The sequence below is a fragment of the Xenopus laevis genome, chromosome 6L (assembly GCF_017654675.1).
Source record: "Xenopus laevis strain J_2021 chromosome 6L, Xenopus_laevis_v10.1, whole genome shotgun sequence".
NCBI classification, from domain to species: domain Eukaryota; kingdom Metazoa; phylum Chordata; class Amphibia; order Anura; family Pipidae; genus Xenopus; species Xenopus laevis.
In genome coordinates this window covers 20,765,865-20,787,849 of record NC_054381.1, presented here as the reverse complement: position 1 = coordinate 20,787,849, position 21,985 = coordinate 20,765,865, and the positions used below count along the sequence as shown (strand labels likewise).

Here is a 21,985-nt window from a genome sequence, read left to right as displayed (position 1 = left end):
GCTAAAGAGTTAGGGGCATTTACCAAAGGTACCACCTAGACTGGTGGGAGCAGGGAGGGGGGCCTATGTAGAGTAGGGGGGGCTAGAGGTTTTTATTAGCAAGGGTTTGGTTCTCCTTTAATTTTTATTTCTAAATTACACAGTTTACACTGCAAATAATTCACTCTACAATATAAAATGTCATTCCTGAAGCAGCAAGTGTATTTTTTTAGTTGTAATATTGGTGTGTAGGTGCATCTCAGGTATTTCGCCTGGTCATGTGCTTTCAGAAAGAGCCAGCACTTTATGATGGAACTGCTTTCGGGCAGGTTGTTGTTTCTCCTACTCAATGTAACTGAATATGTCACAGTCCAATACAAATTCCAGCAGCACTCCGGTATAGTGAAAGAAATTTATTTGTGCAAATGAAGCAACGTTTCGGGCATAACCAGCCCAGGGCTGGTTAAGCCCGAAACGTTGCTTCATTTGCACAAATAAATTTCTTTCACTATACCGGAGTGCTGCTGGAATTTGTATTGGAATTTGCACTGGACCTGGGCAGACAGAGTCGCAGCTGGCACCCGACGCTACAAAAAGCGGTGAGATTGATTGTGTAGCACTAGACTCTATGCTTGAATATGTCACAGTGGGACCTAGATTTTACTATTGAGTGCTGTACTTAGATCTACCAGGCAGCTGTTATCTTGTGTTAGGGAGCTGTTATCTGGTTACCTTCCCATTGTTCTGTTGTTTGGCTGCTGGGGAGGGGGTGATATCACTCCAACTTGCAGTACAGCAGTAAAGAGTTATTTTAGTAAACTTGGATATAGAGTAAACATTATTATAGCATGCTGGAGTCCTGCAGTGACCAAACTGAGGCGCCTTAAGGGGATTTTATGATGTTTTATAAGATGTAATAAACTTGTTTTTTAACTTACAAGCATGCTTTGGGAAATTATTTAAGTTATACAGCAGTAAAGAGTGACTGACGTTTATCAGAGCAAAAGTCACATGACTGGGGGCAGCTGGGAAACTGACAATATGTCTAGCCCCATGTCAGATTTCCAAATTAAATATAGCAGAATCTGTTTCCTCTTTTGAGAAACGGATTTCAGTGCAGAATTCTGCTGGAGCAGCACTATTAACTGATGCATTTTGAGAAAAAAAATTGCCTTTAAGTCTACTAGAAAATCATGTAAACATTAAATAAACCCAAAAGGCTGACCTGGCACAATGACCTGAGATGGAGCCTACACACCAATATTACTAAAAAAAAAACACACACTTGGTGGTTCAGGAATGACATTTTATATTGTAGAGTTAATTATTTGCAGTGTTTTTAGAAATAAAAACTACATCTTAAAAATCATGACAGAATCCATTTAAGAGATGAAGATCTGAATTATGGAACAGGTCCCATACCTATATAAGCACACTTTCTATACTCCTTCCTATTGTAGCTGGGGATGTGGCACAGACCAGTAAGGGTTTGGCTAATTGTAATGTTCATTTAGCATTCTGCTAGCAGGACCCACAAGTGATTACTACATTATTTTGTCTCCCCGACTCCCTGCTTACATATTCATGAACAGCTGAAGAGATTTGCCCCGTGTCTCATTCATACCATCATCTCAATATAAAGGTCAAGGAAAATGACTTTCTCTGAATGAAGCTATTCATGTATATCACTTCCAATAGAAAAGATGAAGGATAAAATAAGACTGAATAGCTTTCTTTAAACACGGTGTTTAATACAAATCGACTGGAACAAAACGCTCTTCTTTCAACTGGAAAACGTATGTGTAAGAGTGTCAATTGGGGACGGGAGGTGGTCAGATAGAAAAGTGCACATATATCCGAGATATTTAATGCCGGGGACAACACAAATCTATTGAAAGTGAACTATACAAAGTAAAATTGAGTCGTATAAAGAAGAAGGGTTCATCTTAACTATTGCCCTCTTACTAGGCAAGATGTTATGAAAAATAAAAGCTTGTTTATTGGATTCCCCATAAATTGCCAGGCACGGGAGAACTCCTGTTTAACGTTGCAAGAGACATTATGCGTCTTAAGCCATAAAGGGTCTCATGTTTACATATTGTATTTCCATAATTGAAACGGCCTTGTTCCATGGCTGGGAAATGGCCAATTCACTAGGTATTGCTGGGTAAAATCTAACAAGCAATAGCCCATGTCTACTCGGTCAGACTGCTCCATTTTGCCCTGGCACAGGAAGAACGAGGGCAACTTCAGCTCATATTCATAAAGACAAATAAATGTGCACTAGAGCCTCTCAAACAAACAGTAACCAAATGTGTAAAGCAAAAAGAAGAACCCAAACAGAAACCAAGAGAATGTGCCACAGATTTCCCCCCCCCTCAATATGTCCACCAAAAGGTATTGGTCTAATCCGGCCCTGCGGACAAACAATCGAATTACGAAAATGGACTACCAGCCAACAGGCCAAGTACTGCAGCAAAGCAGCCCGATGCAGATCTGGACGATTTTTGACAAGATATCAGTCTGGGAGGCCTGTCCCCCTACGGTGACAGATATGGTTGCCACCTTTTTTCTTCATGAAAATGGGCAGGGGCGGGATGATGACATATGTGGGGCAGCAGGATGGTGATGTGGGGCGGCAGGATGGTGACGTGTGGGGGGGTGGGCTTAGTGATGTTGGAGGTGGGCTGGGCAACGTCGGAGGCAGGCCAGTGACGTGGGTCATGGGGCTGATGATGTCGGAGGCGGGACTGATGAAGTGGTGATCAGCGATTGGCTGATCGCCATGTCAGTCACTTCAATGTCTTGTCCAGATCTCCTAATTTTGAAATCCGGACAGTAGTGATGTGTGTGGGTTGAGAATTTCTTGACCCACACCAGACCCTAACTCGTCCCCTCCCGAACCGCAACTGGCCCAGGCACACTGCTGTCCACTTTTTATAGACCCGTGCCCGCCCCAGCCCACAGTGATGCCACAAAAGGGGTGGGGGCAGGCGGAAGTCTATAAGTTCCAGCGCCGGAAGCCAGAAGTACTAGGTCGCGGGCGGTGAGAGCAGGAGAAGAGCTCAACCCGAACCCGCCCCAAAGATTTTGTGCAGCAGTCGGCCCGAAGCCGCCCGACCCACGGGTTTCGGGCCGGCCCACACATCAGTACCGGACAGGCACTTTTCACCTAGGCAGCCCTTCCAAAAACCGGGCTGTCCGGATAAAATCCTGACAGATGGCGACCCTAGTGACAGATAAGCCGTCGAATCATTCTAAAAGGCCCGAATCAGCAGCTTAAATCTACCCATGTATGGCCACCTTTCCACAAAGGCCTCCCTATCAGCAGCAATAAAGAGTTTCTTGGTGTAAAAAGCAGCAACAAACTATTATTATATTATAATAAAATATTGAGGCATTATGTGTTTGGCTTTAGATATATTATGGCTAAACAGCAGCTATTGGTCATAGCACTGGCATCAGCCAAGGATATCCACCAAACCAACAATATGGCTGCTCCAATTCAAGTGCAAACAATATACAGAGACAGAACGGTGTATCCAAAACATAACCTGTGCAACCACGATTTCTCCATGATTTCTGGCTATTGCCATAATGTGTGTGATCCTAATTGTGTAGCTTGTGAGGGTGCAGAGGAGCAGTAAGAGATAAAAACATAAAAATATAAGGTATATAAGTGAGAGATGCAAAATGCCCGAGTAAGTACATTCTTAAATTCAGCCAAAAAAATTATAAATAAGGGAGGATCTCGCAGTTAACCCTAGTCTGAGAGTGCATACAATGAAACAAAACAAAAATAGAATTGAAAGACTTTCTTTTATTTTCTCGATGTGTATATATAATTATAATTTATTGTTGTGTTTTTTCCCAGTTTGTTTCCCAGTGTTTTCACAAATGTGATTGGTTGATGAAAGCGCTCTCCTGATTGGTCACAACTCCTATAAAAATAAATATGTAAAGGGGTGTGCCCACTAGCCTATCATAACTACCTCAATAGGCATGAAATGCGCTAGGCTTAGGTCCTAATAAATTATTTTCAATTACTCTTGTTTTACTTTTTCGGAAATCTCACACCAGTTCTCAATTTTCATTTGGAGATATTATAGCATGCCTATGGCAGAATGAATGGTTCACTGCTCACCGCTCGCCTATCAATCTAACTTTCCGAATCTTGACCAGGAAGCAAAACTTGGTTATCGGCGCCTTTCCAAATTCTGCAGTTATTGTCCCAGGTGGCACCTATTTGTCCTGATTATTCTATTCCTATAGTGAAAACTTTCCGGAAGCAATGAAATCAGCCCTGGCCACCACGAGGTGTTAATAAGCAATTGCCAACCGACTCGGCTGTAATTTATATACAATTTTGGGACTCATTATCTGGAAACCCATTAGCCAGAAAGCTCCAAATTAAGGGAAGGTCATCTCCCACAGACTCCTAATAACTCACTTAATCAAAATGTTTTAATGTTTTTTCCTTTTTCCCTTTTATAATAAAACAGCACTGTGTACTTGATCCAAACTAAGATATAATTTAATCTTTATTGAAGGCAAACCAATCCTATTGGGTTTATTTAATGTTTACATGATTTTTTAGCAGACTTAAGGTATGAAGATCCAAATTATGGATAGATCAGTTATCCAGAAAACCCCAGGTCCCGAGCATTCTGGGTAACAGATACTATACCTGTACAGGTATGGGCCCCGTTATCCAGAAAGCTCCGAATTACAGAAAGGCAGTCTCCCATAGACTATTTTATACAAATAACACGCATTATTAAAAATGATTTCTTTTTTCTCTGTAATAATAAAACAGTAGCTTGTACTTGATCCCAACTAAGATATAATTAATCTTTATTGGAAGCAAAACAATTCTATTGGGTTTTTATTTTTAATGTTTACATGATTTTCTAGCAGACTTAAGGGATGAGGATCCAAATTATGGAAAGATCCATTATCCGGAAAACCCCAGGTCACGAGCATTCTGGGTAATAGATCCTATACAGGTATGGCACCCATTATCCGGAAACCTGTCATCCAGAAAGCTCTGAATTAGATAAAGCCTGTCTCCCATAGACTCTATTTTATCCAAAAAATAGGCATTATTAAAAATGATTTCCTTTTTCTCTGTAATAATAAAACAGTAATTTGTACTTGATCCCAACTAAGATATAATTAATCCTTATTGGAGGCAAAACCAGCCTATTGGGGTTAATTAATGTTTAATTTTAAGTAGACAAGGTATGGAGATAATAATTACACCTTATCTGGAAAACCTAGGTCCTGAGTATTCTGGATAATAGGTCCACCATAGCTATTATCCCCCAAACGCCAGCGTTTTTTAGGAATTAGAACATTTTTCAACAATTTTTTGAGGAAGTCCTATCTACCGTATATACTCGAGTATAAGCCGAGTTTTTCAGCATCCAAAATGTGCTGAAAAAGTCTACCTCGGCTTATACTCGGGTCAGCGGGCAGATGCCGATATTGCAGTCACTTTTAATCATTCCTATACCAACAGTTCACTTGGGGAGAGACTGCAATATCCCACAATGCCCTCTGTTGGTTTTATGCAAGAATAACAGTGCGCCCTCTGTTGGTTATATCAAAGAATAACAGTGACTGCAATATCACACAGCGCCATCTGTTGGTTATATCAAAGAATAACAGTGACTGCAATATCACACAGCGCCATCTGTTGGTTATATCAAAGAATAACAGTAACTGCAATATCACACAGCGCCATCTGTTGGTTGTATCAAAGAATAACAGTGACTGCAATATCACACAGCGCCATCTGTTGGTTATATCAAAGAATAACAGTAACTGCAATATCACACAGCGCCATCTGTTGGTTGTATCAAAGAATAACAGTGACTGCAATATCACACAGCGCCATCTGTTGGTTGTATCAAAGAATAACAGTGACTGCAATATCACACAGCGCCATCTGTTGGTTGTATTAAAGAATAACAGTGACTGCAATATCACACAGCGCCATCTGTTGGTTGTATCAAAGAATAACAGTGACTGCAATATCACACAGCGCCATCTGTTGGTTATATGAAAGAATAACAGTGACTGCAATATCACACAGTGCCCTCTGTTGGTTATATCAAAGAATAACAGTAACTGCAATATCACATAGCGCCATCTGTTGGTTGAATAAAGGATTAACAGTGATGGCAATATCACACAGTTGGCTGTTGGTTATACGAAAGATCAGTGATGGTTTTATGACACACAGCACTCTCTGCACAATTCTCTGTCACCATCAACTTTGCAAAGAAGTCCGGTCGATCGCTGGGGGAGTCTCTTTGGCGGAAGGTGCGCTGCTGGGAGACAGGGCTGTAGTTGTGTCTAGGCTTATACTAGAGTCAATAAGTTTTCCCAGTTTTCGTAGGTAAAATTAGGTACCTCGGCTTATACTCGGATCGGCTTATACTCGAGTATATACGGTATGTCTCTATTGGGTTTATTTAATGTTTCAATAATTTTCTAATAGATTTAAGGTATGATGATCCAAATTACAGAAAGACCCGTTATCCGGAAAACTCCAGGTCCTGAGCATTCTGAGTAACTGCACCTCTGAAAGAATGAGGGCAAATAAATGGAAGAAAAGCCTTAGTTAGAAAGACAGCATGTTTCCTATTTAATATTAGGAACGGAGCTGTGGAAATAACACTGTTACAGGCAAATAATTTATGATCATAGGAAAAAAAAACAATCATCTCTCAATTGAAAAAGTGGCACAACAGCAAAAAATTCCAAATATTCCAATAAAAGTTTTTCCAAACGTGTTTCTGCTCCGCACCAGACGGGCACATTCACTTACCCACAATACGCACCAAGCGAGTTTGTTTCCTTCTATGACATGAGTTAAGGCACCCAATAATGGAATTTATATATATTTTTTGCAATTTTTTTTAATGATTTACTAGAATTTAAGGCTTCGTTATTAAATCCTGAACCAACAGCTCAACGTGTCAATGTGACATGGCTTCCAAAAAAACCTAATGACATAATACGAGTGTCTGTCTGTTGTTGTTTACTACATTAAATCTATCTACTGCCAAGCCCTTTGAAGAAGAATTTTAATTCCAGCCATATGCCATCTAAGTCTTGCTGAAAGCGATTTGCACGTACACATAGAAATTCATTATTCCGATTATCTAAGTTAATATGTCACATCTGGTGGTGATTGTTTCTTCTCAATTTGGAAGCAGCTGTTAAATATCAGTTGCCAAACAATTTTATTTTCAAGCTCGTTTGGGAAAGTATCGTTTGCCTTTATTTTAATCAGAACACTTGTTTGCCTGGAAACCATTTGAAAAAAACAAAACAAAAACATTGCGCTGATGATGAAGGTCCTGGTGTACAAGTTACTGGTGCAACAATGAATCTTGCACTCTAACGAGATGTTTGTAACACACTAGGCACAGGCATGGGACCTGTTATGCAGAATGTCCGGGACCCGGCGTTTTACGGATAATGGATCTTTCCGTAATTTGTATCTCCATACCTTGAGTCTACTAGAAAATCATGTAAACATTAAAGGGATACTGTCATGGGAAAACATGTTTTTTTCACAAAGCATCTGTAAATAGTGCTGCTCCAGCAGAATTCTGCACTGAAATCCATTTTTCAAAAGAGCAAACAGATTTTTTTTTATATTTAATTGTGAAATCTGACATGGGGCTAGACATATTGTCAGTTTCCCAGCTACCCCCAGTCATGTGACTTGTGCTGTGATAAATTTCAATCACTCTTTACTGCTGTACTGCAAGTTGAAGTGATATCACCCCCTCCCCGCAGCAGCCTAACAAAAGAATAATGGGAAGGTAACCAGATAGCAGCTCCCTAACACAAGATAACAGCTGCCTGGTAGATCTAAGAACAGCACTCAATATTAAAAGCCAAGTCCCACTGAGACTGATTCAGTTACATTAAGTAGGAGAAATAACAGCCTGCCAGAAAGTAGTTCCATTCTAAAGTGCAGTCACAAGTCACATGACTGGGGGCAGCTGGGAAATTGACAATATGTCTAGCCCCATGTCAGATTTCAAAATTGAATATAAAAAAATCTGTTTGCTCAGTGCAGAAGTCTGCTGGAGCAGCACTATTAACGGGTGCGTTTTGCTTTTCTGAAGAGGAGCACAATCAGAGTTTCAGTAAGTTATTTCTTAATAAAGGCTGTAAGTTATTTCTTAATAAATGAGTTTAATTTAATTGAGTTTAATTAGTCTTGGTGGGGTTTTTTTCGTGAACAAATTTTTCTTTTTTTAAAAAAAAAATTTAAGTTACTGGTCCTTTAAGGTATGGAGATACAAATTACAGAAAGATCCCTTATCTGGAAAACCCCAGGTCCAGAGAATTCTGGATAACAGGTCCCATACCTGTACTGTGTGTGTCTTCATACGTGACTCAATATAACTGCAGCATGCCATGGAGTTTAGAGTTTTCTTAATATTTGATGCTGCCAGTAATGGTTCCCACATATGTTTTCTATTTAGAAAACTGTATGTTACAGCCCCGGTTTCAAATTTACTTCTCATGACAGTGAATGCTAAACAGAGACAAATCTGTATTGTTTTGTGCATATAATTTTTTTTAACTAAAGGAACAGTAACATGAAAAACTGAAAGTGTTTTAAAGTAATACAAATATAATACAGCGTTGCCCTGCACTGGTAAAACCGGTGTGTTTTCTTCAGAAACACTACTATTGTTTATATAAATTAGCTGCTGTGATATTTTCATTACTTTAAAACACTTTCATTTTTTGGTGTTACTGTTACTTTATGCCTCCAAAATTACAGAAAATTATATTTAAGGGATCTCGTTAGGAAAGTCCCAAGGATTGACTGTGATCACTGAGATTAATTACACACAGATGACTGATATGAATGAATTATCACCTGCCTCACAATATGAAGGGCAAGACATTGTCCTTCATTCAGCTGCAACTGGAACTATAGCTGGGGAAAAGGCCATATAAGAACACTGGTTATCACTACTGATATGGAAACTTGGATCTGAAAACCTGTTATCCAGAAAGCTCTCAATTACAGAAAGACCATCTGCCATAGACTCTATTTTAAACAAATAATTTGCATTTTTAAAAATGATTTCCTTTTTCTCTGTAATAATAAAACAGTAGCTTGTACTTGATCCCAACTAAGATATAATTAATCCTTATTGGAGGCAAAACCAGCCTATTGGGTTTATATAATGTTCAAAAGATTTTTGAGCAGACAAAGTATGGGGATAGAAATTACAGAAAGATACCTTATCCAGAAAACTACAATTCTGTAGCATTCTGAATAACAGGTCTAATAACTGTACTAGAGTGTTGAATTTTACTGTCTGCTTGAGAGATCTCATGTTGCCTTTCTTGCAGCGGCAATCCTTGCCTTTTCGCCGCCTGAGGCGGCTTTCCTTTGCCGCCCCCACCCCTCCTTGCGGGCAGTGCACGTCGCCAGTTCAGAGAGAGCAATTGTGCTCTCTGCACTAGAAGAGCCGAATTTCTGGGTTGAAAACTGGAAATTCGGCTCTTAGTTACCAGGAGCGGCATTTTTGCTGCCCCTGGCAACCAGGGGAGTGATGCCACCTGAGGCAAGTGGCTCAACCTCATTGGTGGAGCTCCCCTGCTTTCCTGCTTTCTTTGCAAGACCAAAGACCACTAGCAATGTTGCTCGAAGAGATCTACTTGGACTTTATTACCATGGATAAAATTTAGGGTTTACCATTAGTGATGTGCAAATCCGACCCATTTTGCATTGCAGAAAATTTTCGAAACAGCGAACATTTTCTGAAATGCATTGAAGTCTATGGGCGACAACATTTTTTTTGACGTGTGAAATTTTTTCAACCATTGGAGTATATGGGCGAAAAATGATGCACCTCATTATTTACCATGCCTTACTTAACTATACCTATATATGGTGGGGTTTCTTTTTTCTTTTTCTTAAAATTTTGTTTGTTGCTCTGACTTTGTCAGACCTCAACTAATAGTTGTGAAAGATCTTTTTTGTGTTTGAATAAAGGCACCTCTTTTTGGGTTATATTTTACTTAACTATACTTCATGTTGATTGGCAGGGTTGTTATATATCTAACTGCCAACTAATATCTGCCCTAACAAGAAACCATTTAAACCCTAGTTGCTAGCATCTAGACCAGTGATCCCCAACCAGTGGCTCGTCAGCAACATATTGCTCTCCGGCCCCTTGGATGTTGCTGCCAGTGGCCTCCATGCAGGTGCTTATTTTTCAATTCCAGGCTTAAAGGGAAGCTTTAGTTGCATAAAAACCACATGTACTGCCAAACAGAGCCTTCTGTTGGCTGCAGGTCCACATAGGAGCGACCAATACGCAATCACATCCCTTATTTGGAAGTCCCTAGGACTTTTTTCATGCTTGTGTTGCTTTCCAACATTATTTTACACTTGAATGTGACTCACGAGTTAAAAAGGATGGGGACCCCTGATCTAGACAAGCACCTGCTCATGTACTTGGACCCATGGGCACAATTTTGAGCAAGCCATAATTCACTATTACAACCTTCATTAAGCTTAGCAGGAATGCCATCAGAATGCCAGGAGATAAACTTTAGTTTGTGGTGGTGAGGGATGGGTATAAGTAATGGCAGCTCTGCTAAATTCATAAGTAGTCAATTTGAGTGCAAGGGGGACTTACCCCACATATTTAAGCCTCCGGCTTGGATACAAGAGGTTGCCAAACGAGCGGATCTTGCCCCAATATGTCCACCTTGAGTGGGCGATATGAGGTAGATCCGATCATGGGCCCTAGGGCTCAACAATCATATCATAACGCCGGGAAAGCAAGCAGTCATAGAAAGGACAGCATCAATGACGAATTTTAAAACCTGCCCGATCGACATCAAAGAATTTTCGGCCTAGATATCGGTCAGGGAAGCCCATTGAAGGGCCAATAATCTGCCAATTTCTCTTTAGTTTCCTTTTTCAGTCACCTGATCTGAACCCAATTGAGCTGCATTTCACTTGTTGAAGACTAAACTTCGGACAGAAAGTAAAGACCTGGCAGAGCATTAAAAAGGAGGAAACCCACAATCTGGTGATGTCCATGAGTTCAAGACTTCAGGCTGTCATTGCGAAAAAAAGGGTTTTCAACCAAGTATTAGAAATGAACGTTTTATTTATTTTAGTTTTTTTAATTTGTCCAATTACTTTTGAGCCCCGGAAATGAAGTGATTGTGTTAAAAAAAGGCTTTAGTTCCTCACATTTTTATGCAATCTTTTTGTTCATAAATTAATTAAGCTGAGAGTCTGCAGTTCAACTGCATCTGAGTTGTTTCATTTAAAATTCATTGTGGTACTGAAAAAAGTTGTCTGTCCAAATATTTATGGACCTAAGTGTATGTCCAGTATATATGAATGTATAGATAGAATATCCTTGGTTCCAGCAAGGAACGGAGACTTCCAGCCAAGTACATAGACACTTACAAAACACTCCGAGGGTGAGTTCTATTTTCCTAACACTACATTAAACTGGTGGAATATAAAAGTCTGCTGAGGGACAGTTTGACTTTAATATTGCACAAACAACGCTTTTATCCTGTAGGAAACACATTTTAAACTTCAAACACGCTTCAATATTTAATTTTGCTCTACAGCCGACACGGGAAACGCTAACTTGCCAATGTTTTCTCTCTTTAAAAAAAAAAGATATTTATAGCATATGATTTTCATCTCGTATGGAATCAAAGCGCTATGAAAGCATAAAATAACTCCTTCCACATGTTTTATTATTTAGCCGTCTTAAGAATGTCACTAGGTGTCTGCTTTAATATTTCTCTTGCTCGTGATCACAATCCTACTGTTTCAACCTGCTGGGGGAACAGACCATTGTCAACATTGGAAATTGTTTCAAACAACAGCTAAACATGTGGAGTCGGCGTCAATGCCAGTTCTGGTGCGACTGTGTTTTTATAGGAGAGTATTAGCTAATTAAAAGTGCTCCAGCCGAGTCTCCAACTGATATTGGAACTTTTTTTTTTACAAGCGTGCAATTGTTTAGTCTTATCTATTCATTCCTTCTTTCCTGAAACAATTTCCCCTCCGGAGATTTTCAGCATCTGAAGTAACTTAAACACAGGATTAGGTTTTGCAGCAGAGGATCTCAGAGTTTTAATATAACATTCAAATTCAATCGCTGCAAGGTGATCAAACTTAAAAACTCTGCTTCTCTTTTTGGGGCAGATTTATTAAAGGGATACTGTCATGGGAAAAAAAAAAATTTTCAAAATGAATCAGTTAATAGTGCTGCTCCGACAGAATTCTGCACTGAAATCCATTTCTCAAAAGAGCAAACAGATTTTTTTAATATTCAATTTTGAAATCTGACATGGGGCTAGACATACTGTCAATTTCCCAGCTGCCCCAAGTCATGTGACTTGTGCTCTGATCACTCTTTACTGTTGGAGTCATATCATCCCCCCTCCCTTTCCCCCCCAGCAGCCAAACAAAAGAACAATGGGAAGGTAACCAGATAGCAGCTCCCTAACACAAGATAACAGCTGCCTGGTAGATCCAAGAACAGCACTCAATAGTAAAACCCATGTCCCACTGAGACACATTCAATTACATTGAGAAGGAAAAACAGCAGCCTGCCAGAAAGCATTTCTCTCCTAAAGTGCAGGCACAAGTCACATGACCAGGGGCAGCTGGGAAATTGACAAAATGTCTAGCCCCATGTCAGATTTCAAAATTGAATATAAATGTTTGCTCTTTTGAGAAATGGATTTCAGTGTAGAATTCTGCTGGAGTAGCACTATTAACTGATGCGTTTTAAAAAAACATGTTTTTCCATGACAGGATCCCTATAAGGATCGAGTTTTCCACGAAAATTAAAGTTTTGGAGGTAATTTTTTTTGGTCAAAAATCGATTTTTCGGTTAAAAAACATGGATGTTTCGAGATTTATTATATCCCGACCCAGGAAATAGCTCGAATCTGAAAATACACCATCTAAAACCTCTCAAAGTAATGTGGGAGTCAATGGCAGAGGTCCCTTATACCATTTGAATATGTTAATAGCCTTCATGATGTTCAAGTTTTTTTTCAGAGGGTTTTGCCCAAAAATTTTAATAATTTGAGCAATGCAGGTTGTTAACCCCGAACTCAATAAATCAAGTTTTCCCCTTCAAGTTTTTTCTTAAATTAGAAACCATTCGAGTTGTAAGTGAATTCGAGGTATTAAAAAACTCTAAAATTCAACCGTTGATAAATAACCCCAGTAAAGGACCTGTAAACCACCCACCCCCCACAAAAATGTAATCACTGCTCAAATGTAAACAGTAAAGTCCCCCATACACAGGTCAATAAAAGCTGCCGAAAGACAGAGTCGGCAGCTTATTGGCCCGTGTGTGGGGCCATCCGACGGGCTTCCCCAATCGATATCTCGATAGGGCAGGTTAAAAAATCCCGTCTGATCGTGGCCGCAGCTGTGAGTGTATGCTGACCGGCCGTTTCGATGCATTGTGATCTGATCGTTGGGCCCTAGGGCCCATGATCGGATCAGCCCGATATCGCACACTTCAACGTGTGCATATCGGGGAGAGATCCGCTCGTTTGGCAACATAGCGGCTCTCTGCGTCTATGGCCACCTTATGGCTGCAGCATCCCCTTAATCACATAGGATTCCTTCTACTCCTCTAACCCCCTCCCTTGGGAATTTCCTGTGGCTGTTGGCTCATGAGCATGCTCAGTTCTTCTCAACCAAGATTAATAAATGCACCCTCCAGTCAATCAGCCAATGAAGAGATGGAATTGCTGGTTCCCATAGATATTCTGCTCTAGCTGTCTGCTCCTATTTTTAAATCCTAACCCCCCTCTCCTGAGCTTGGCTTAACCATTAGAGTGCTCAATCCAAGCAGGACTTGTCATCATAGTAAATTCTGCCTGTGTTAGCCTGCATTCTTCAATTGCATGCAATTTACATCACATTTGTGCTGTTGGCAGATATAAATGCACTGATGATGTGTCAGAGGGAAAATTGCTTCTGTTTGTTTTAGAAAAATGTGATGGTGTTGGCAAATAGAGGGGATTAAAAATAATGCCATTTTGGTGGAGGAGATGTGCCCAATTTATATACACTGTAGGTAAATGTAGGCTTTACATGTCCTTTAATGTCTCAACTCATACCCAAGCTTGCCTGGGACAAGTCTAGACCCTGTAATCATGTCTGGGGGTAACCCTTTCATTAAACTATCCCCCGTATGCATCATTCACTTTATAACACCTGAAATGTGGGGTGATCTGTAAAACTGCATTTCAGGAAACGTTCCATGTAGGGTCAATTGAGAGATTGGAACGTTCTTTCTATCATACAGGAAAATAAAAGATTCTCACCGATTCTCTGGCATTCGGTACTTGGCTTGGTTCCGGATTCTAAAGTGAAAGATAAAGCAAGTTTAAAAGCAGAGTTATTGAAAAAAAGAGACAAATCAAAACCAAAAGGCATTGTAATCTAATTCTACTAAACTAGCGTGGGATTTTATTCACACAAAACATAGCGCTTCATATTTTATACATAGTTCCTATAATGAGAAACTGAGAATTTGTATTTTTCAATCTTTCTTTCAAATGCTGAACTATTTCTGGAAGCTTGATTTATCTTCTGCTTAGTGTTATTATAGCAATAATGAAAGCTACTGAGAAAACAAAATATCCCTTCTCTTTACATTTGCTGTATGGAATGCTTTGTGCTTTGGTTAAAGCAGCTTTTCAAAATTGCACCCTTGTATAAAGCTGTTACTTGAACCAAACTTCCCCAAGCTTAATGCAAACTTGGGGGATTGCTGGGGATCGTTTTCATTGTATCCAGTAAGTATGGCCATGTTTATGCCCCTCCAAGTAGTGCACCAAGGCAAGGCCTCATCCTTCTAGCTGCAAGGAACAAGTGAACCCCACTATTACTGCCAGCTTTAAATATAGGTAGATCCATCACACATACTGGGGTCCTGCTGAACGAGAGGAATCGAGGGATAGCAGCACAAGACAACAGTAGGGCAAAATGGAAGCAACAATATCTGTGTGACCAAATCATTGGCTCTTCAACTTTATACAACAGAAAAAAATGTAGCAGCAGCCAAGACTTCACTTCCCACAATGCCTTGCACTCTTCTTTAAAGAAGAACTAAACCCCTGCAATGTTAGGTCCCCACTGGCCCACCTCCCTGCCTCCCCTCTGCACAATCTTACCCCAGAATTCTGACCCCTTTAGAAATAGCGACCGCACATGCAGAGTGAGAGCATTTTCCTCTCTTCGGTAATCTTTGTGAAGTGAGCGGCATAATGGCGCATGCGCAGTTGGAGTAATCTTCCGGTTAGCGACAACTGCGCTTGACCCGAAAGAGACTGAAATTGCCAACGGGGAGGAAGAAGACATGAGGATTACCAAAGAGAAGAAGGCGGCGCCCGTGAGCTCAGCTGTGCTCACTCTGTATGTGCGGAGTTCACAGCGATATCTTCAGCCGCTTCGGTAATCTTCGGAATGAGACCGGCACTTAGTCTGCTTCGCTGGTCTCATTCCGAAGATTACCGAAGCGGCTGAAAACGGCGCCATGAACTCTGCTGGACAGAATCTGCACAGAGGGGTAAGTAAAGAGTTAGGGGCATTTGCCCGGGGGGGCAGATAGGAGGAGGGAGGGGGGGTCTATGTAGGGTAGAGGGGTAGGTTTTTTTTCAATTAAGGGTTTGTTTCTCCTTTAAAGGGATACTGTCATGGGAAAAAAAAAATTTCAAAATGAATCAGTTAATAGTGCTGCTCCAGCAGAATTCTGCACTGAAATCCATTTCTCAAAAGAGCAAACAGATTTTTTTATATTCAGTTTTGAAATCTGACATAGGGCTAGACATATTGTCAATTTCCCAGCTGCCCCAAGTCATGTGACTTGCCTTAAAGTTCCCTTTAAGGCAAGTCAGACTCTCCCTGATGCCTGTATCTGGGCTTGACTCCTGATACTAACAATTCAGTTCGAGCAGTTACTGAAAACATGCAATTTGTATCAGGATAGAATGTAGTGTGTGTATAGTGTGTGTATAATGACTAATTGTAGCAGAGAAGTCAGGCCAATTTGATCTTCTGGTCTCCCACAGCTACACAGAAATCCAGATTTCACCCCTCTGTTCCTTATTCACATGATTCAGTTACAACTTTCTCCCAGTGAGACTCAGCAGAGTATTGTACAAAGGCTGCATCTGTTTTAAAGTAACGTCGTCCCCATATTGACCGAGCGCTAGAAATAACAAAACATAAAACTGGGGACCTGCCTAGGACTGATGCTATCAGTTAATTTGACCTCTCTTACAGACACAAACTCTACATTTCCCAGTCCATTCCGGCTAATTTGTTATCTCTCTTTTCCCAGTCTCGTTCACTGCAGCCGCCACCCCGCACGGCGTGTTCCTAATTTATTAATAGACTGATACTATCGGCAAGTGATAAGTCGATTTTCAATAAAACCTAACACTCTCGGGTCACAAAAGCGGATCAATAAATTCTATTGTAGTTCAGACCAACTTTTTTTTTTTTATTAAAGGGGGTGGCCACCCAGTGAAATGAAATGTATAAATAGTAAATAAAGTAACGCCTATTGTTAAATATGAGATTATAAATTACAGAGGAGTTCCATGACCATATAAAACCACAAGGGGTACTTTATGTAATATAATACACAAGTTGAAGCGAGTCATGTGACAAAAATGACATCAATACTGACTGTTTATAACTGATGACATCACTAGTCACCGTTTATAGGGATATAATTTACAAGATATTCATGGCTTTTGTGTATTATACAAAGATACGTTCATTCATGTCAATGGTGTTAAACGTATTTACATATGTAACTACAATTGAAAGCAGTATCAAGTGGCTTCTACCTCATCATTGTTTCAGGAGTCAGAACCAGCAATGCAGAGAATGTAAACAGTCAGATATATATACTGCTTTCAACTTACCAATACATGTGTAATTTTCAAAAATATACAATAATTTGTACTTATTCAAAAAACATTTTATGGTGTGCAGCTAGGTGAGAAGGCTAATAACCAGAACTATACACATAGCAATGTGGCTTCTGCTTCGCTGCTTCAGAAGTCAGAACCAGCAGTGCAGTGAATGTAAACAGTCCGATAAATACTGCTTTCAATAGCAGGCTAATAACAAGGGTTATGAACACGGCAATATTAATATATGTGCCTCTCGTTTTACTCACCAGCTCACGTGGGTGGAATGCATCTTCTTGACGAAGAATCAAAAGATTTACTGCTCCGCCCATCTTGGTGCTTCGTAATAATGATACGACCTCTTCTTGGGTTCTCCCGGTTAAATCAACCCCATTTACCTTTAAGAGAAAACAGAAGTTCGAATTAAAGGGCATGGACTGACAGGTTTGCTGTGGCACATGTAAGTACCAAACGCAGGTGTAACGCAACTTGATGTAGTCCACCTGCTGGGGGCTAGGTGGAGGCCCAAGCAGAGCCACGGCCGTGGGGCAGGTGGAGGCCCAAGCACAGCCACGGCCGTGGGGCAGGTGGAGGCCCAAGCACAGCCACGACCGTGGGGCAGGTGGAGGCCCAAGCACAGCCACCACCGTGGGGCAGGTGGAGGCCCAAGCACAGCCAGGACAGTGGGGAAGGTGGAGGCCCAAGCACAGCAAGGATTGTGGGGCAGGTGGAGGCTCAGGCGCTGCCAGGATTGTGGGGCAGGTGGAGGTCAAACTACAGCCAGGACCGTGGGGCAGGTGGAGGCCAAAACACAGCCAGGACCAGGCAAAGGAGGAGGCCCAAGCACAGTAAGAACTGGAGAAAGGTGGAGGGTCAAGTACAGTGAAGGACTGGAGAAAAGCAGAGGCCCTAGAACAGTCAGGACTGGAGGGGCAGGTGGAGGCCCAAGCACAGGCAGAACCAGAAACAGCTGGAAGCCCATGAACAGGGGATGAAAATAATATGTGGAAGGCAGGCAAGGAGTGAAATCTGTCTAGAAAGAAAAGTAATGATTTTTTTTTTTTTTTTTACTGACAAAAATATTTGCTTTTGGGGGGGGGGGAAAAAATCCTTCTTTACTTCTAATTTAGTTTATGTTAAGTGTAGCCTTTATGGTTGCTTGTGGGAAAGTAAAAACATCTCACAGCCCATACCTCTAGAAGTCTATCTCCTGCTTTCATTCTGCCGTCCTGAATAGCTGCGCCTCGAGGAAGAATGTTCTTGACGTAGATTGGTGCCGACCCACCGAGGGGAACATCGCGGGACGTTATACTAAAGCCCAGTCCTTCCGCTCCTGCACAAAATAGGGAACATTAGAGGCAACAGTAATATTCCACAAAGTTATTCTCGATGAAGCGGATAAAAACATCCCATAAATGATCATTGTAACAACCATGTTTAGAAGTGTCCCATTAACAGGCAAGGGTTTGGGAGGTAACCCGTTTCTGTGCATTTAATCTTCTAATAAAGAAGCGTATGAGGCAGTACAGGGAGATTACTCAGCAGCGGCAGATCTATACCAAACAAATAGTTGATTTTCAAGGCGGCAGATAGAACAGACAACAAATTGGTGTTTACTGAAAGGAAAAAGCGTCGGGGAAAATGGGCGCCTGATGTTTTGTTGTTGCACACATCTCAGCGGGGAGCTCACACGGGGGCTGAGAGGAGGCATCCAGCCTCACCGGTCCCTGCTGTGGAGATGGAAGCATGGCTTTAAATAATATTAACTTATTATTGCTGCAAGGAGGAGAATAATATGTGTTTATTTAAATAGCCTGGATCCGGCCTCGTCATACAGAGTTTTCACACTGAGTTTTTACCTTGAAACACAGAACACTAAGCACTTGCCTTCTGCTCCTGTAATTTATACAAAGACCAACCTTAGAAATAGGACATATTACTGCAAACAGCTGGAGGACACGCAATTTAACATCTACAGCAGAACCAAATGCAGTTGCAATACTAGTCAAAGGAAAATATAACCCATTCATGACCGTGTTAATATGCTCCGCTACCTACCTACTCTTAAACAGAAGTATTTACAGGTATAGGATCCGTTATCCAGAAAGCTCCGAATTACGGAAAGGCCATCTCTCATAGACTCTATTTTATCCAAATAATCCAGATTTTTAAAAAATGATTTGCTTTTTCTCTGTAATAATAAAACAGTACCTTGTACTTGATTAAATAATTAATCCTAATTGGAAGCAAAACATGTTTGAGTGACAGGTCCGGTTTAATGTATGAAGATCCAAATTACGGAAAGATACGTTATCTGGAAAACAACAGGTCCCTAGCATTCTGGATAACAGGTCCCATACCTATACAGGCCTATTACAAAAATACTACTCCTGAGCCATCCCATCTTTTGCCCAGACAATCTGTAAATGAGGGTGCAAGGATCGCGGGGAACAATAAGGGAATGAGAATAAAACATAAAGGCACATTACAGGTATGGGATCCGTTATCTGGAAAGCCATTATCCAAATAGGCCATCTCCCATAGACTCCTTTTTAGCCATCAAAATAATCCAAATGTTCCTCTATAATAATAATAAAACAGTACCTTGTACTTGATCCAAAACTAAGATATAATTTTTCAGAAACCCGTTATACAGAAAGCTCCAAACTACGGAAAGGCCATCTCCCCTATTTTATCTGAATAATCCAGGTTTTTAAAAATTATTTGCTTTTTCTCTGTAATAATAAAACAGTAGCAATCCTATTGGGTTTCTTTAATTTTTACAAGATTTTCTAGTAGACTTAAAGGGGACCTGTCACCTTAAGAAATAATTCCAAATCATTTTATATCATTCTATCACGAGCAAAATAAACTTTACGTATTCGATATAAATTAATTAAATTGTTTTTCCTTCAGTCTTTGGATTACACAATCACAGCAAGCAGGTAGGTGCCATTTGGTGGACACTGTTATTAAGGAAAGTTGTGTATCACCACAAAATCTTGTGTATGTGTCAAAATGGGGGACCTTATGCCCGTACGCAGTACCCTACACAATTATAGAGCATAAGGAGGGAGGGGGAATGAAAAGAATGCAGTGACATCTAGGAAGTGTTGAATGGAAAGTGAAAGTTCCTGCCTGCCCCGCCTCTATGTCTCAAGCATAGAGGCAGGGCAGGCAATATATGCTCAAAAATGTAAACACATTTATAACAAGTATGGATGTATTCATGACAAAAATAATCTGGATTTCATGTTTAACTTGCAAACAACTTTCATTATACAGCTTTTTATGTTTGAGTGACAGGTCCGGTTTAATGTATGAAGATCCAAATTACGGAAAGATCCGTTATCTGGAAAACAACAGGTCCCTAGCATTCTGGGTAACAGGTCCCATACCTGTACAGGGCTAGGGGGAAAAAATTACAAAAATACTACTCCTGAGCCATCCCATATTTTGCCCAGACAATCTGTAAGTGAGGGTGCAAGGATCGCGTGGAACAATAAGGGAATGAGAGTAAAACGTAACAAAGGCACATTACAGGTATGGGATCCGTTATCTGGAAAGCCATTATCCAAAAAGCTTTGAATTATGTATAGGCCATCTCCCATAGACTCCTTTTTAGCCAAATAATCCACATTTTCCTCTATAATAATAAAACAGTACCTTGTACTTGATCCAAAAATAAGATATAATTATTCAGAAACCCATAATACAGAAAGCTCCAAATTATGGAAAGGCCATCTCCCATAGACTCCGAATAATCCAGGTTTTTAAAAATGATTTCCTTTTTCTCTGTAATAATAAAACAGTAGCTTGTACTTGATCCCAACTAAGATATAATTAATCCTTATTGGAAGCAAAACAATCCTATTGGGTTTATTTAATGTTTACATGATTTTCAAGTAGACAAGGTATGAAGATCCAAATTACAGAATGATCCGTTATCTGTAAAAACCCCAGGATTCTGGATAACAGGTCCCATACCTGTATTAAAAATCTGACAAAGAATCAGAATTTCTCACAGTTTTCTAGACAAATGCTTTATTTTTGCAGCTCTGTTGCCCCGCAGAGAATCTGTTATTGACCTTATATGTAGGTTTTATGTAAGGACTAATTAGCTTGGAATTAAAACAAGGCAAACAGGGAGTATTTCATAATTACATAAGAATGATTGTTGGCCTTGCACCAACGGGGGAATATTGCCGTGATTACACAGCATTAAGGCAATGTTAAACCACAATACAGAATGTATTCCACAGGGGCCAAGGCAGATTCCAAATCATTGGGATCTGTTATCCAGAATGCTCAGGACATGAAGTTTTCAGTATAACTCATCTTTCCATAATTTGGATATTCAAGTCTACTAGAATATCATGTAAACATTAAATAAACCCAATAGGCTCCAATAAGGATTCATTATATCTTAGTTGGGATCAAGTCCAAGATACTGTTTTATTATTACAGAGAAAAAAAGAAATCAATTTTAAATATGTGGATTATTTAGATAAAATGGAGTCTATAGGAGATGGCCTTTCCATAATGCAGAGCTTTCTGGATCCCATACCTGTACAACATATACCTAGAGTAGTGGTTGCAGTAGTCATCTTGACTTATTTAGATCAGGCCCCACTTGGAGGACCAGCCTTTGGTTAGGGCCTCAATCTTGGCTTAGGATACAGATAAAGGCAAACATGGTGTATCAGCTATTCAGCCATGATTCCACAAATATCCAAAACAGCAAATATGTATCCACCATATCTAACCTAAATATGTCTAGATAGGCTTTCAGATTCATCTAAAGAGGGCCATACACAGGCACATTAAGGCTGAAGATTCGGCAATAAGCAGCTTGTGTATCCGTGTAAGGGTCTTTCCCGACTGAGATGGCCAAAAATTGTCCAGATAACTATCTAGGTTGTAGGTTTGACAATTTCATTGCCGAGGACCATATTAAAGTGGTTCACTCCCGACTGGCATGCACAGGCTCCACTATATGGCCCCTAGGACTGACAAA

At 40.4% G+C, this 21,985-nt stretch overlaps 1 protein-coding gene across 10 annotated transcripts in view; it reads right to left on the bottom strand.

Moving 5' to 3' along the window:
• Nucleotides 1–21,985, bottom strand: part of pard3.L (par-3 family cell polarity regulator L homeolog) — a 417,717-nt gene that overhangs the window by 203,928 nt on the left and 191,804 nt on the right. For all 10 annotated transcript variants that reach the window (XM_018267171.2, XM_018267175.2, XM_018267173.2 and 7 more), the window contains 3 exons: nt 18,162–18,301; nt 17,238–17,366; nt 14,368–14,406 (listed from right to left, as the gene is read on the bottom strand). In XM_018267171.2, coding sequence (XP_018122660.1) covers nt 14,368–14,406; nt 17,238–17,366; nt 18,162–18,301 — 308 coding nt within the window. The remainder of the gene's footprint in view (nt 1–14,367; nt 14,407–17,237; nt 17,367–18,161; nt 18,302–21,985) is intronic.